Source organism: Doryrhamphus excisus, chromosome 5 (assembly GCF_030265055.1).
Source record: "Doryrhamphus excisus isolate RoL2022-K1 chromosome 5, RoL_Dexc_1.0, whole genome shotgun sequence".
Classification (NCBI taxonomy): domain Eukaryota; kingdom Metazoa; phylum Chordata; class Actinopteri; order Syngnathiformes; family Syngnathidae; genus Doryrhamphus; species Doryrhamphus excisus.
The window spans coordinates 5,912,505-5,929,572 of record NC_080470.1 but is presented as its reverse complement, the minus strand read 5'-3'; the positions used below and the strand labels follow the sequence as shown (position 1 = coordinate 5,929,572).

The 17,068-nt window shown below is 40.5% G+C and overlaps 1 protein-coding gene across 1 annotated transcript in view; it reads left to right on the top strand.

The window, feature by feature from the left end:
- The window catches only part of LOC131129878 (collagen alpha-1(XXIV) chain-like), an 80,315-nt gene that overhangs the window by 9,929 nt on the left and 53,318 nt on the right, over positions 1 to 17,068 (top strand). Inside the window, exons 3-10 of the mRNA XM_058073812.1 lie at positions 3,551 to 4,893; positions 7,380 to 7,433; positions 10,223 to 10,276; positions 14,113 to 14,166; positions 14,536 to 14,589; positions 14,946 to 14,990; positions 15,502 to 15,555; positions 16,855 to 16,899. Of these exons, the coding sequence (XP_057929795.1) occupies positions 3,551 to 4,893; positions 7,380 to 7,433; positions 10,223 to 10,276; positions 14,113 to 14,166; positions 14,536 to 14,589; positions 14,946 to 14,990; positions 15,502 to 15,555; positions 16,855 to 16,899 (1,703 nt within the window). The remainder of the gene's footprint in view (positions 1 to 3,550; positions 4,894 to 7,379; positions 7,434 to 10,222; positions 10,277 to 14,112; positions 14,167 to 14,535; positions 14,590 to 14,945; positions 14,991 to 15,501; positions 15,556 to 16,854; positions 16,900 to 17,068) is intronic.

Genomic DNA, 17,068 nt, shown 5'->3' with positions numbered 1-17,068 from the left:
TCGCTGTCTTTAAACTCACCTGTCTTTTTTCCTCTCAGTGCACTTCCCAATTCTGTCATCTGTAGTCCTTTAGGGGAAGGTTCTCATGTCAAATATGGTCTAAATGGTAAAGTGCATAATAAGTGGAGCACTGTGGGAAAGTTGCACAGCCAATGGAACAAATATGAAGAGGAAATGTACAGTATGCATGTTGACTTCATCTGGTCACCCATATGAGCCATTACAAAGTGTCTATTCAAGCATACCTTTTTCTGGATGTGCTTGTTTTAGAATAAATAAAAGGCTGAACTGCAAAGTTGTTTCATGGTGGCACTTTATTGAAATATGCTACAATTCCTTGTTTAGTTGGGTTAATTTTGTCTGAAAAGGGACCTATTATGCTCGTTTTCATTCCATTGTATTGAGCTTTGGACTCCCATAGAGCAGCTTCACACAATAACACTGAAAGCTTTCTAGAGCCTCCAGATCTGCACCTATTCCAGATGTATTTCCTTGGATTTCCAAAATGATCTGCTTTAATTTATTTCACTTGGTAACACACCCGAGGACTTCCGGACTACTGCCGAACCCCACTTTGTAATTTTGTCGGTATAAGAGTTAATAAAAAATAAGCTCATGAACTACTGGTTGGAAACCCCTGACTGACCGTGTATGAACTCAAAGACTGTTAACGTAGGTCCGCTTTTACTGCCCGCAGACAATCTTGGCGTAACGTCCGTAGTGGAAATGTGGTCATTCAATTTTTCTTTCAGAGCTCACTTCCAAATGCACAAACCTTATTATCTGAAACTTTACTTGATCATTCTCATTTAAAGTAAATGCTTCTACTGAATCAATCAGACAGAGGGGGGCAGGCATTAGGTATGTCAGAGACAGATTGTCATTTACTTGTCTTAGTTGTACAGCACTCATTTTTAGTGTTTCTCTGTTGACCCATAAATCCTTAGAATATTACTAGCGGTACTTCTAGCCAGCTGGTTTGAAGGATGATGAACAGTCATTGGCTAAATGGGTTTTTCAGTCCCTAAAATTATGCTGCCATTCTAAACTTTAAAGTCAAAATGTGGATATACAATATTCTCCAGAGAAAATCTGTATTTTCCAGTCAAAGCTTAGTAATGTCAGTAATGTTACTGTCATTTTGAGACACATCAACACCGGATTTAATTTCTGGAACGGGCTTTTATTGCAGGTTTGAAGTATCTCAGGCCCAATAATTCCTAATAAAAATCTGTAATAAGAGCATGGGCTACTTATTTTTATCTTAAACAGCTTATTTACTCTTATTCCGTCAACTATATTGGGTAATATAAATATAAATGTGGCTGTAGGGGTGCTATTTCATGTCTAGAGAGCTCTAATAATGTTAAAAACATTTCTAGAAGGTCATAAAACAAGTGAATAACTACAAAAATATTCTATTTCTTTATGAGGAATCCTTTTTCTCAGAAATTCCTTCATCACGGTCAAGTCTGGAAACATTTTACTGTGATAAACGAGGGATTAGTCGAGTGGTTAGCAGACCACAGCTAGGAGACCAGGGTTCAATTCCACCCTCAGCCATCTCTGTCATCTCTTCCAAAAACATGCTAGGTTAATTGGCGACTCCAAATTGTCCATAGTTATGAATGTGAGTGTGAATGGTTGTTTGTCTATATGTGCCCTGTGATTGGCTGGCGACTAGTCCAGGGTGTACCCCGCCTCTTGCCCAAAAAGACAGCTGGGATAGGCTCCAGCACCCCCCACGACCCTTGTGAGGAAAAAGCGGTAGAAAACGAATGAATGAAACGAGGGATTACTGTATACGGTTTAAGGAAAAGAGGGAAAGTCCTCATCTGTCAGTTACCACCTGGCCCCCTTTGCCCACCATCCATTCATTTTCCATCCAGCTTGTCCCTGGGTTCATTTTCTTCTACATGTGCGTGTTATGGCTACAGCAGTCTAATTTTAGACAGTTGATAATGTAAAAGCATGGTATTCAAATACAAATGTGTAATGAATAAAAACACATTATCAATAATGCACAATAATTCCCCACTTGAATAAATATTGCCTGTAAAACACCCTTCTTTAAAAAGACAGCACAAGTACAGGGGAATTTAAATATCCGTATTAGCAATGAAAATATCTCAAATTGGGGCTGAGCTCTCCCCACCTGAACATGCACTCCCTCCGACACAAGTGTGCGCATGTACAAGTTCAAAGGTTCATAGGTTTATCTATTCTGAGGTATTTACTGTGCTTCCAAACTTACATCTCTTGCACGTGCACACACACACACACACACACACACACACACACACACACACACACACACCCAGGTCAAGCCACCTTTTAAAACATACCTCTGACAAATACAATTACAGTGTTTTAAGCTCTCCTTGCTCCCATTTGTCATGTTAAAGAAAGTGTCTTTACTAGCGTGTGCCACATGCAACTCATTGCCATTTACACAGTAACTGTTCTGTACTCTGTACTTAAAGACTGCCTGGACTAAACTTTACTTCAAAGCCGCGTTCCTTGTTCTTTTTCTTACTGTATTTCAGCAAACCGACATAGAATACATTACCTATGGGCTTGGGAAAAGAATGACACAATAGTTTGGCGGAGACTCCTTTCATGATTGGTAGATCGAGTCAGAAAGGCGGTTAGGTTTGGTTTCCTGTATCCTAGTTTGGCCTCATTCTTCTCGTCTCTCTTGTCATCTGGGCCACAGCTGCTTTCTGATACATGCTGCTGCTGCAGGAGAAAACGTAGTAGAGATTGCAGCACCTTGCACAGATTTATGTACAGAGAATACATTAACTACATTAAATACATTTTTGTTGCATTTACATTTTCAAATCAACTTTTCTGACCTATAAATGTAGTTACAATGTTGCATTCTCATGTTAAATGATGCCAAAGTTTCAGATAACTAGGTTTGGAAGTGAGCCCTGAAAGAAGTTTGGGATGACTGAAAATGTTCGGTTTCAAAAGGCATGGTAAAACTGCCCCTTTGTGATGTCACAGTGGGGTGGACTTCCTTATATGGTTCATAGTTAGGACTTTGCACTTTGGGTGTGTGACCAATCACAGCGGAGTGGGCATTCCCGAGGAACAAATGGAAGTGAAATACAGCTGGAATAGGTACAGATTCTGCAAAATCTAAAAAGTTTTCTATGCTATGTTATTGTGTGTAGCTGCTCTATAGGAGACCACAACTCAATACAAAGGGTTGAAAAATAAGCACAACAGGTCCCTCTTTAACTAATTTGTACTAATGTTCTTTTTCAACCCTACCGCTCACTGCAAAGACGTATTTCATACCTAAAAGAGGTGATGACGCAACTCCGTAATAGAAGAGCGCATGTTTGGTGCTGTTTTAAGCCAGAAAGATTGCCACAAAGTGGTAGAAGTGCATTTTATAAGAACTCCGCCTGCAACTTTCCCGTAGAAATACACATTGCACAGTAAATTTGGGGGTCAAATCAAATTAGTGGTTAGAAGTTTTTCATTTTTTGGGAAAAAAATACATGATCCTTTCCTAATAGTTTCTTTTGTCTTTTAGGAGTGGATATCCTCTATCAGCTTGGGCTCACAGTTCAGAGTACCACAGACAATCCATACGAAAAAACTGCCTCACCTCCAACCACATATACCACTGTTCCCTCACCAATAAATCTCCCATTTCCTGGACATGGGGTAATACTACACTCAAACTCTCTTTATGAGGCTTCGGCGGGCAGTCTCTTTCCTCCAGAATTTGGCGAGGAGTTTTCTGTTATTATAAGCGTAAGCTCCTGGCGAGCAAACAACGCTTTTATTTTCAGTGTCACAGATGGAAGGGGCGGGTTGCGCTTTGGCGTTCAGCTGCTGCCGCGCAGAGTGGCGGTCTATACAGCTGAGAAGGCCTCCATCTACTTTACCTACAACTGGCATGATGGGCGCCAGCGTCCTTTTGCTATTGCCGTTCGGGCACACTCAGTGTCCTTCTATGCAGATTGTGGAGCGGTACCCCAGCGGGAGCAAACCCTGGGGAGGTCTCAGACACTTAGAAATTCTGGTGGTGTCTTCACTTTGGGGAGGATGAACTCCAAAGCTGTACCCTTCAATGGTCGAGTCTGCCAACTCGATATATATCCCTCCACCCAAGCTGCTGCACACTATTGCAACTATCTTAGAAAACAGTGCCGGCTGGCCGACACTTACCGGTCGTCTTTGTCAAATCGTGGTTTGACATTTGAGGCAAAATATATCCCATCTACAACAGCAGATACTCATCAGATGGCAACTCTGACCCCTGACAGTGTGTTCAAACATTATTCAACCTCAAGCCCATTACCAGAAGCTCACATGGAGGACCAGAGCCAAGTTTATGCAATTAAACCCCTTGTGAAATCTACATCCTCAATTCATGCTGACTACTCCAATTTAGCTACTCACAGTGGGCACGCTACGCTGGATTTCACCCAAAGCACAGTAACTGCAACCACGACCCAAAACATGTCGGCTAAACGACAAAGACTCCAAGGGGAGACTGATCAGTTTGAGAACAGCACCGAGGACGAGAGTGACTCTGGGGGCCAGCAGCCCACTGATTCCACTCCAGGCTTGATATCTCCAGAGAAGCAAAGTCATGTGAAGGAAGGACTCAGGAACAATTCGGCAACCGACTCCAGGTACTCATCCTTTGGGCCCCAAGAGAATCAGCGCTTCGTGGATACTCATCCAATGGCTTATGGTACCACTTTGTACCGTGAAAATCAAGTGGACTCCTCAGAGCAGCATGAACTGGATGGCAGCTATGATGATATGGACGTGGGTGTGTATGATTATGGTTATGAAGAGCCAGACCTCTTGTATGACTACGAAGATGGCTTACGTGGCCCCAAAGGAGAGCCAGGCCCTCAGGTGAGTAACTCAATTAATGCATGTAATTTATAGCTTTGATTCTGACACAGGAGTAAATGGTTGAACCACATGCCAGTATGAGGTTGTATTTGATCCAGAATAAAAACAACTACCATATAATATTGAAAATTTATGACAACAATGTATTCATTCATTCATTCATTTTCTACCGCTTTTTCCTCACGAGGGTCGCGGGGGTGCTGGAGCCTATCCCAGCTGTCTTCGGGCGAGAGGCGGGGTACACCCTGGAATGGTCGCCAGCCAATCACAGGGCAACAACAATGTATTTTGTATTTAAAATTGTATAAAAGACAGAAAGCAGAACTGGAGGTAGCAGAGATACTGATGCAGAGGTTCTCATTGGGAGTGACCAGGATGGATAGGATCAGGAACAAGTACATCAGAGGGACATTACATGTTAGAGGCCTTGGAGATAAAGTCAGAGAGGCCAGACTGAGATGGTTGGGACATGTCCAAAGGAGAGATAGTGAATATATTGGTAGAAGGATGCTGCGTTTAGAGCTGCCAGGTAGGAGGCGTAGAGGAAGACCAAAGAGGAGGTTTACGGATGTAGTGAAGGAGGACATGAGGGTAGTTGGTGTGAGAGAGATTTGTTGTGGCGACCCCTGAAGGGAAAAGCCGAAAAAGAAATAAGAATGTCTTTTGTATGCATGAAAGGATCTTGACTTTTCAAGCTGAAATCCTTTCTTAAAACCCCGTCTGACACTCCTGCAAGAGATTAAATCATCGGAAGGTTGGAGGTATTCCCTGCAAATATAAACGTAGCCGTCCATCCAACCATATGATTTACAACAAGCTAGCTGTCAGGATTACTTTGCCACTGAATAAAATTTCATAGTACTGATTTTCAGGTACTTGTTTCCATAAGCGAATCGTATCAGATAATTCATCATAATTATATAAAACATTTGAACTCACCTGCCAGCTTCCATTGTATTGCCTGCAGGCTCGTCGGTGGGACACAGCTCAACTTGCCCTGAGTTGTTTCAACTTTCCCATGTTCGAGGCTGATGAAAACACGACAGTAACATCGGCATGCCATTAATAATCTAATCATGGTGATGTTGTTATTGTGTGGAAAAATATTATTGGTTGTAAGAAAATGGGTCTGCAATCTATTCCCTCAGGATATTGAGTTTAATTGTAGGTGGATCAAAAAGGCCACAGTGACCCAGATATTGATATTTATTTTCTTCTTGGATCATGGCACTGGGAAAATGATTTTGGATGAGTTGAAACTTGTTTAGTACGTGCATGCTTGCTTGTTACAAATATGACTTCATTGATAATATATTTATACATTGGATACAATTTACATACATTATTCACTTCCTACTTTCTGCAGATTGATTAATAGCACTTTGGCTCAGAAATATTGCTTAATTAGCCAAAGCGCTTGGCCTTTATTTGCTGTTATCTTTAAGTGTATGTCTTGGCTACTGTCACTACTTGAAGGCTTGTTTTTAATCCTGGGTCAGTTTAAGTTCAGTGGCTCGCTCTGTGTTGACCTCTGCGAGTGAACTTGAAAACAAGCTAGTTTTCTTCCTCACGGGGAGTATTTTTACGGCCTTGCAGACACGTTACCAAGCATGCTGGGCAAGTATTATAACTTATATACAGCTCCTGGTCTTTATTAGTTCTCATTGTATCATTATTCTTCACCTGCTTCAGTCATGTTGTTGGCATTAGGAGTACCATTTATTAGAATTTGATGTAAACACCTAAACGGGCAAACGTGTATGGAATGAAGATTAATTGCCTTATCGTAGAAATATTAGCAGCAGTTCAGTCTAAAGTGTACCCCGCCTCTCGCCCGAAGACAGCTGGGATAGGCTCCAGCATGATCCTCATGAATATGGATGGATTGTTTTCAGACCTATGTACTTCTACTATAACTGTATAGGAAAGCCAAAAATGTACTTGTTTTGTATTACACAAAGCATCCCTGACATACACTAATAACAGACACCGACACAAACGGGCACACATGCTTGCACCTTTCCAACTGTCACATTTCATAAAAGAAATCAATAGAATGATACCAAAATAATAAAGTTGAGAGTACATTTGCATATTTAATAAGAGGAATAATGTAATAGAGGACAATGGTAAACGTATGATCAAATGCAATACTAAATACCATAAACAAATTACGGCTATTGGGTTTGTTTATTAAAAAGACAAGGTACAGACCTGTTCCTATAAAACGCATTGCTAAATGATTTCTGATGTAATAAGAACAACTGACGCAAATACAATAACTTGAAATTTGAATTGTGAGAGAGCTTCTCCAGAAAGAGCTTTTAACTGAAGACACTTGGTTCCCCGTCTTTGAGCTTCATAGCTCTTACATAACTATTGCACATCACTATGGAGGCTGGGACAGTCAACTGCATGTTATTGCTTGCCATTAACATACTCTTTTTTTTTCCCCCTTCCCTCACTCTCTGTTCATTCTAATGTAGGGTCCTCCTGGTCCCCCTGGTTTACCTGGTCCTCAAGGAGCAAGAGGCTCTCGGGTGAGTAAAGTGCTACGTCAGCAGAATTGACCGTGTTGCTGCTTGTCTAAGACAGATACTTTTCAAGAGTGTGTTTTTATTTTTAAGGGAGATTCTGTATTTGTTCTGCTGTATTTTTATTGCAAGACGCTGAGCAGTTAAAACGTTCTTGAATGGAGTCGTGTTTATCGTATACATCTTATACTTACCGGATATCGACATGTTGCATCCCTTTTTGAGTTGATTTGTGAGTTATTGTCTTTCTCCTTTTTCTGTTTTCCAATTGTTAATGAAGCACACCGGCCTACTTGTAAAGCACCTTGTATGGAAGGAAGACACAATAAAAGCTTACTTCCTTCCTTCCTTGTAAAGATGCCTCCACCAGCTTGTCTTCAAGGTTTTTCAGTTCAGTACGGCGAGCACCGTATTTTTTTGGTTGGGCTGGTTCTGGCAGGAGATGCTGACACAGTGTAGTTAATATGATTTTATGACAAAACAAGTCTTACACCAGACACCCCCTTTGCATCGTCTCCCCTCCACATGGTGAGGGACATGAGACCAGCTGGTAGAAAATGAAACATGTACTTGTAAAGGGCTGGGAGAACACATGGAAACCCTCTTAGCCATGACGCAGAGATGGAGCAAGGCTTGTATTCATTATGCGGTCGGAAGCTGAGGGCACTGTGCGGTGCTGTGGTCTTGTCTACGCTGGCTCAGCACTGTGTGATGGACCTATTATTCTGCCTAGAACCGTTAGCGTTATCAAAGCCTTTGAACTAAGCCGCCACATATGGTGTCGGTATTTGTCATGGAAACAAGGTTGCTCTCGAGGTGGGGGTTCTCAACTGCGTTTTTAAATGATGATTGGGATTAAGTCTGTTGTCATGAAAGAAGGAGCTGTGGCGATTCTTTGTTGTGGTTACTTTTTTCATGCTAAATGTTGCACTAAAACAGCAATAGCTAATAAAATGTGTACTTTGCATGGACATTTTTGCATGCATGGACATTCTACTCCAGTTTCAGATCAACATTTGCAATAAATGTGACAGTTGTAATTATTAGATACAACACTGTTCAGTCATTCAATAATATATTTTCTACCGCTTATCCTCATAAGAGTCGTGGGGGTGCTGGAGCCTATCCCAGCTGTCTTCGGGCGAGAGGCGGGGTACACGCTGGACTGGTCGCCAGCCAATCAGAGGGCACATATAGACAAACAACCATTCACACTCACATTCATACCTATGGACAATTTGGAGTCACCAATTAACCTAGCATGTTTTTGGAATGTGGGAGGAAACCGGAGTACCCGGAGAAAACCCACGCATGCACGGGGAGAACATGCAAACTCCACACAGAGATGGCCGAGGGTGGAATTGAACTCAGGTCTCCTAGCTGTGAGGCCTGTGTGCTAACCACTTGTTCGCCGTGCAGCTACACTGTTCACTATCAAGCTAAATACTAGTTTACTTGACTTATTAAACAGATTGTACATACTTATACTTTGTATATATGTATATACTTTAGTAGGTTTCAGTGTACAGTAGTAGTTTTCAGTCATTGTATGTCGGTGCATGGTATATGGAAGCTAGTCTTGTGGAAACCAGGTTTGAATTTCTAACAATAAACATGCAAATGAGGGAGATCTTTCTTCCAGGCTTTTGGCTGTTATAGAGACAAAGCCTGGCCTGTAAGCAGCAGGGATACAGATGTGCAGGAATGTAGAATATTTATAGTGTGTGTGTCTTTTAGTGCGGATGTGTGTCTGTGCCTGTGCGGTTTTATTTTAATTCTTGCATGCTTGAAGTAAAAGGATGAAATGCCCAAGGTGAATAAATAATGTCATGAAGGAATGTTAAGAAAAGCGGAGTTATTGATTTATACATAAATCCAAACAGTTAAATGATTGACAAAATAGAAACCAACCAAGTGCTAACATGGTACTTGTACATACAGGGCTGGCGGTGGATTTCGTACCTGGGCCTTCAGTGGACACTTAAGATAAGATAAGATGAGATATGCCTTTATTTGTCCCTCAGTGGGGAAATTTGCATTGCACAGCAGCAAGAGTACAGAATCAGTTAAACAGTACAAAAATACACAATATAAAAAAATAAACAATATAAACAACCCAAGTATTAACAAATCAACAGTTTATTCAACCAGAATTTATTTTGGCAGGCACTGTGAGGACCAGTATTGTTCAAAAATAATTCTAATAATAAATATTTTCATACGTTGCCACTTACAAAAATAACCTTACTTAGTACAAGTAAGTTACTTTATTGGCTTAAATGCAGCTTGTAGTTTAGCAATGCCATCTCACTGCTTTTGTCTACTGGTCTTTGTCTATTTATGTCAGGAGAGCCCCTTTGGTTAGGAAAATGTTGTAGCAGTTAATGTGGAGCCACAATCGGCCACAAATATCGAGCATAAATAAAGAAATTTTCTATGCTGCTTATCGTGGGGTTGTGGGGGTGTGCTGGAGCCTAGCCCAGCTGACTTAAGGCGAGAGGCAGGATACACCCTGGACTGGTCACTTGGTGGCTCTCTCACCACCTACTGTCGCTTGCCCATATGGCCCATAGCTAGAACCGCCACTGGTTATGATTATTAAATGTAAGTCAATGACAGCATGATACTGATTCGAGGTGATATCACCCAGCCTGGACGTTTCCAAAAGCATACTGCAAGCATGCCCTCACGAAGCAGCTGGTATTTATCATATGAGTCATCTTCAATACGGTTCTGTTATCAATAACAAAGCATAACTTTGTGTATTTAACATTCTATCTCTTTGAATGTTTCAGGGTCCCGATGGTCCTAATGGAAAACCTGGACCAGCAGGACCACCTGGAACCAAGGTGAGTGGCCATCTTCGATCAGGATTAAATGGTTTCCTGACAGGGTTCTGCTTAGTATCTGGAGGGGGATGAGACAGATGGCTTCCCTCAGAGCAGAAGACACAAGCCAGGAATTGTTCAAGTCCTATTCAGCACCCACACATCTTCTTTACACAAATGATTTTATTGGCTAGTTTACGTTGCCGTCTTTTTTGTTAATTGTCATTATATGCCCTGCTTCCTTCTAATTAACATACAAACAAATGTCATGTTTACAGGCGGTCCCTGTGATATAAATTGATGACGAAACATTTTTGATGACGAGACTTTTCTGATGTGGTCAATTGCTCCCAGATAAAGAGAACAAGCGGAAGACAAATAGTGGCAGCAAAATAGTGAAAAAAGCTTGTCAGATGTGAATTTACTCCTTTACTACAAAGTTGCATCTCAGACTGAGAGGATGCTATTACTAGTAGTGCAGGTGGTCCTCGGGTTAAAAACAAGGTCAGTTTCTAGACTCTAATGTAATTCAAGCCAACTGTAAATCAGAACTTGTGCCTAAATTACAGCAAAATTAAAACCTAAATCACTCCCACTGTACACAGAACATATGAAAATCCAAGATTTAAACAAAACAGTAATAAAAAAAAGGGCAGTAAATCTTTTATCGCTGTGGTTGGGAAGGAGCGACAGGCTCATTGGGAGGAGGAAGTCTCAATAATGAGACCATTACACGGATTAGTTATCACTGTCCATTTTTTTTAGCTTTCATTGTTGAGACATTATGTCAGTTTTCAGGCAAAAATATGTATTTTGTTCATATATATTAATTTTCTACCACTTATCCTCACGAGGGTCGCGGGGGGTGCTGGAACCTATCCCAGCTGTCTTCGGACATGAGGCAGGGTACACCCTGGACTGGTCGCCAGCCAATCACAGGGCACATATTGTGTATTAATATACAACATTTACATTATAGTGACAGAAATTCCATTGCTTATATGAAAAATATGCTATTGTTATACAAAGAAAAAGACTTTAACCACTGATGGACTTGCCAATCACCCATTGGGGAAATGAAAGATGTTGCTTTGCATTTTCATATTGTTTTCTGCTTCATTTACAGTTAAGTTTTGTGCACTTGAAAAACAGGACAGCTTTCCATCACAGCCAAATCTTTTTGTTGACACAAAATAACCAAGCTGCTGTAGAATTATTACTCATGTCATTGACCTTTAGTACTTTCCAAGAACCATGTCAACACACAAGTTGGGACCTGGTGTTGCCTAGTGTTATTTGTTTGTGTATCAGGAGGGTTGGGTACCAAGAGTGTGACAAATGAAGCAAGGTCGATAATAACCATAGCTTTACTCAATTTGAAAGCCATAACTCGAATTGTTGACGGTTTGAAAAAAAAACCTTAGCTTCTGGTTGACTTACTGTATCGTAGAGTACTAGAAGCTGTTTTAGTGAGGGAAGGCAATTTCCGTAAGAATTTTCTCAATTAAGGTCTTTTTACCAAATGGCAACAATTATGGTAGTTAGGTTTTGTCCCACTTAAAAGTCAGTAAATGAATAAAACCAAGCAGATGGCACTTGGCACATCAGTCAGTTCCACTATAATTCTATGGTAGAACTTTCAACATTGATAACACATGTACATGCATGTTGATGCGACCCAGCATGGAAGTGGTTGCAGTGACTGTGGCACCAAATGACGACCAAACAGATTTTCTCACCATATTGTTTGGTTATAATGTCTGCATGTGAGAATACAGTGGAATCTCGTAATTAATCCGTTATAAAAAGGTCGGACAAAAACTTCCCATTTGTTTTCGATCCTGTGTGACCTTGCTGTGTTGGTTATTTGTTGTATTACTTCAAATGTTTTCTGGAGCCACCACATTTTTTGTACAGCCATCTGTTTTTTCACTCCAATCCAATATCTGTTCATCTAATGCCCAAGTGACTTGTCTATGATTCATTCTCCAATCTAAAACCCCCTTCTGGGGGTGGAATGATGGATCGCGAGACTCTCCGCTCTAATGTAGGAAAAACAGTTTAACGTAGTTCACATGTTTTAAGCACCGTCTGAAACGTTTTGACGGTGTGCTTACAAGGACGTTAAAAAGGGTCTTTCAAACCGCTTCATGGGCTGTTGACATCTTTCAAACACTAATGAACTATGCCTGTGTGCTGGACTGGAATTTTCCCACCCACAAATTTAGTATGCCTTAACTGATGTCAGTCAAAACCAGGAGAATATCATGCTTGAAGGTACTGAGGCCATGTAACTGTCTGAAGTGTCCAACATAGTTTTGACTTACATGTTCATGTCAGAAACAGACAGGGAAAGGAATTAGATGAAAATTCATCATATTTTTGGAACTTTTGGAGCTAATTTTCCAAGATGTATATATTTGTTTATAAATCACAACAAGCAACACCGTCGGAAGTGGCTGAATCCGAAACGATAATCCAACCAAAAACGGTCAACAGCCCAATCTAATTGAATCAAATACAGTAGAACCTTGGTTAGTGTCATTCATCCATTCCAGAAGGTCCGACTCTAACCAAAATGAACTCTAACTAAATACATGTTTCCCATAAGCTAGTTCTCGACTTCTTAAGATGTTTATATAGTGATCACAATCATTTTTAAGCATGCCTGGAAATGTTTTAGATACTACCAGTCCAGGGTGACCCCACCTCTTACCCATGGTCAGCTGGGATAGGCTCCAGCATACCTGTGACTCTAATGAAGGGGAAGCGGCATAGAAGATGGATGGCTTTTTGAGATGACCGTAACATAACAAAAAATGATTTAAAAAACATGTGGTCTGAAATTATTAAAGATTTATTTATTATGTCAGATTAATAACAGGGTTGCTGTGGATCAATTTCATTTGTTAATTGTATTCATTTTTGTATGAACAAAAAAAATACACATAAAATGCACTCTTAATTAGCACTTAATTGTAAAACATAAGGGCTGCACGGCGGACGAGTGGTTGGTGAGCTAGGAAACCCGAGTTCAATTCCACCCCTCTGTACACCATTTCTGTGTGGAGTTTGCATGTACTCCCCGTGCATGCATGGGTTTTCCGGTTTCCTCCCACATTCCAAAAACATGCTAGGTTAATTGGCGACTCCAAATTGTCCATAGGTATGAATGTGAGTGTGAATGGTTGTTTGTCTATATGTGCCCTGTGATTGGCTGGCGACCAGTCCAGGGTGTACCCCGCCTCTCACCTGAAGACAGCTGGGATAGGCTTCAGCACCCCCGTGGCCCTTGTGAGGATAAGTGGTAGAAAATGAATGAATATAAAACATAACTGTAAAATCATGTTCATGTTGAAAATAGAATAATAATATATATTTTTTCTAAACAAACATTTATCCAGATCAATGTTGACCACAAGAATAAGCGGCATAGAAAATGAATGGATGAATGTTGACCACATTAATGTGGCCTTTAGCTGGCTACTAAGACACACTAACTTTTTGACATCATTATTTATATAATTATTTACAATTTTGCCTGCAACTGAGAACAGTTTCTCACATGTAACAGTGGTTGTAGGAGTAGTGAGGTATTTGTAAGCCGGCAGTGCCAGGTTGTCATGAGAGTCTGAATGAGCGGACCACCACTCCAACTGCCCATTTGCGCATACGTGGCAGTAACACTAACACTACAAAATACTTCTCAGGGTTTTTGAGTCATTCTGCTTTGCTGATGGGTTAATTGCATTACATTTGGACAACCCTAAAAATGCTTTTTGTCAGTAGCAGTAAAAGATGAATCTGGAACAGATTTGGTTTGCTTCCCTTAACCTTTGACCATGTCTTCATCCCAGGGTGCAAAAGGAGACCCAGGGCTGTCTCCGGGTCAAGCTCCACCAGGAGAAAAGGTAAAGTATGTCCAGATTGTTGTGGGAGGACCTCTTTCTTGACATGTCATTCTTGTCTTCTTTTCTTCCAAATTTAATAAATATTTTCCCAGAGCAACACAGCTACACATCTTTATTTAACCCACAATATATTTCCAGTAGCCCCAACAGATTCATTTATTTCATTATTAACTCCCACTTTTCTAGTAGTTTCCACGTGTTATTCTGTAAAACTGGTGCTTATTTCATAGGAAAGTAAAAGTAAAAGTCCACTCATTTCAATTCACTGTTTTCTTATCCATTTGTGTTTTATTTGTTTACTTGACTGTACTTATATATTGCAATACTTTTCAAATTATCAAATTAATTATTCTTATGCTTGTTCGAAAGGGTGATAAAGGTCCGCCAGGTCTGCCCGGTCCTGATGGATTTCCAGGTCCGCTGGTAAGATTCTCCTTTCGTATGAAACTAGTCCTAACTTGTATCGATTCATTGCATGTTATTGAATGCATTGATATTGTACATACAGTATATACAATATGTACTCTATGGTAAATAACAACACACTTCACTTGGGATTTGGAATGTATACCAATTAGGGGTGCGGCAATCGATCGGCTACCATTTTCGATCGATATTTGTCACTGCATCAAACCGATCAGTGTGTAGATGCAAAACAAAAACAAAGACAGCTGGGATAGGCTCCAGCACCTCCCGCGACCCCCGTGAGCGATAGAAAATAAATGAATGAATGAATATACTAATATATTTTAATGCATTTGCTTTTTTCCATTCTCAAGGGTCCTAAAGGTTATCCAGGACCATCTGGACTGCAAGGAGAACAAGTACGTTTTATATTAATAATTTATAATCATGAAACTATAGACATAATGCAGTATAATAATGTATGTAGCTTATAGTTTATAGTTTATTATAGCACCATTTTGTGAATTTTGATGCTGTGAATTATCACACTGTAAATTTAAACACAAAAATATTAAGATTAATATTTAAAAATCTATTTTAATGAATTGGAATTGGAATTTTGTCTGTTGACAAAAAAACATATTTAGATAATGATATCAAATAATCAATTCCAAATGACATTACAACATTAATAGCAGCAGATTGAGCCAGGTTGGTTGAAGAGGTGCAGAAAGGAACAGTTAGCAGATGAGGCCGTCTTGCTGGAGTCTGTCTGGAATGAACAGTGCTTGTTTTATTCCAACTTTGCCAACTCTGGTTGGGGTTTGTGGTTCTCCTCTTTCACTTTATCCGTTCATCTAATCTCCCTATACACTGTTCACTGTTCATTCATTCCTTCCCTCTCTCTCTCTCTTTGGTTGTTTGTTGTAGGGCGTACCAGGACTTCCTGGGGAAGCCGGGGCTGCAGGTTACCCTGGCAGGCAGGTGCAGTGAAAAATACAAAAACATGGTTCTTGGTCATTTATTTTATTTATACTTAATGATTCTATGGCCCACAGAAACTGGGACCACTGTATGGCTGTTTTTTATACACATATATGAACATTTGATGACTAGTTGAAATCTAGCATAGTAGAGCTGCAAAATGCAAAAAAATAACGGGAAAAAAGCGGGAGTGAGACAAAATATGATTAAGCGGAAATGGGCTGTTCATCAGCGTTTAAAAAACTAAAACCCCCTAAAATGGAAATAAGTTTGCTTTATGGAGGGCATCCACTGTCTGGAACTGACGTCCATTTTTCAGGATGGTCCAAAACAGTGATGTCATTCCTCTGGAAGACGTCCTTTGTCAGGTGGGCATTGTGAACTCCAGTCATTATCACACAGACGAGGGTCTTCAGTGTCGCCTGCAACATCTCCACATAGCCAGTTGCTGTTTGACGCTCCTGCACAACCTGAAGCCCCATTGTTCCAATGAAGGAAAAAGCATCCCAGACCCTGATGGCGCCTGCTCCACTTTGCAGTGTAGCGAACATCTCAGGTGGGATCTCCTTGTCATGCCCGTAGCCATGGAAGCACATCAGGACCATCAAGGTTACATTTTTTTCTCGTCAGTGAATACAGTATCTCTCGTGCAAAGTCTTAATGCTCAATTTTGTGGCATTGAAGGAGATGAGGACGTGCTTTTGTTCTGATGGTAACCATCTGATGATTACAGAACTGCACTGACATCAACCTTCATTTGGGTTGAGGATTATCCCGTGTCTTGATGGACAGCCAATCAGATCTTCCGGCTCAGGGCTGGTGAATTTTTTTTGGAGGTCTACCACTTGACTTCTTTGAAGAAGTTTCAAATGACCGTCTTATTGCGTCCAAATTCAGCAGCAATGGCACGCTGCCAGAGGCCTTGATTATGCAGCTCAAAGAGGGAACGTTTTTTTTGCCTTTGCCATCAATAGATCATGGGTATTAATACTGTAACTGGCAGAAACTGACATTGAATCAACACTTTTAACTAGATGATGATGAACAGCCTATTTCACGATAATGATTATTTTTGCAACAAAGCTCCAACTGGTTTGATTAGTTTGAATTTGATTGGTTTTAATTTTGTTTTGTCCAATGACAGTTAAACAATCAATATTACAACATCACAAAGCAAACCGATTGTTTTGTTTCACTGTCTTTGTATTGTCACATGCTTCAGACCTTACTTTATTGATAAAAAATATCATTAGGGTACTCCCCAAATACATTTTGTCACCATTCTTTCTGTTGTTTCAGGGTGCTGCCGGGCCAGAAGGTAACCCGGGGCCTAAAGGGGTTCGTGTGAGTACCAGTAGCTCCCTGCTCTCATTCCTTCTTTTTTTTTTTTCTTTTTCTTCAGCAGCACTTAATACTTCATTTCCTGAAAGGATTAGGACAGTGTCAAGGCTTCAGTCTTGCTCCAGAGAACGAGGAAGAGCTGGGTTGTATTTGTGACACACTAGACTGGAGT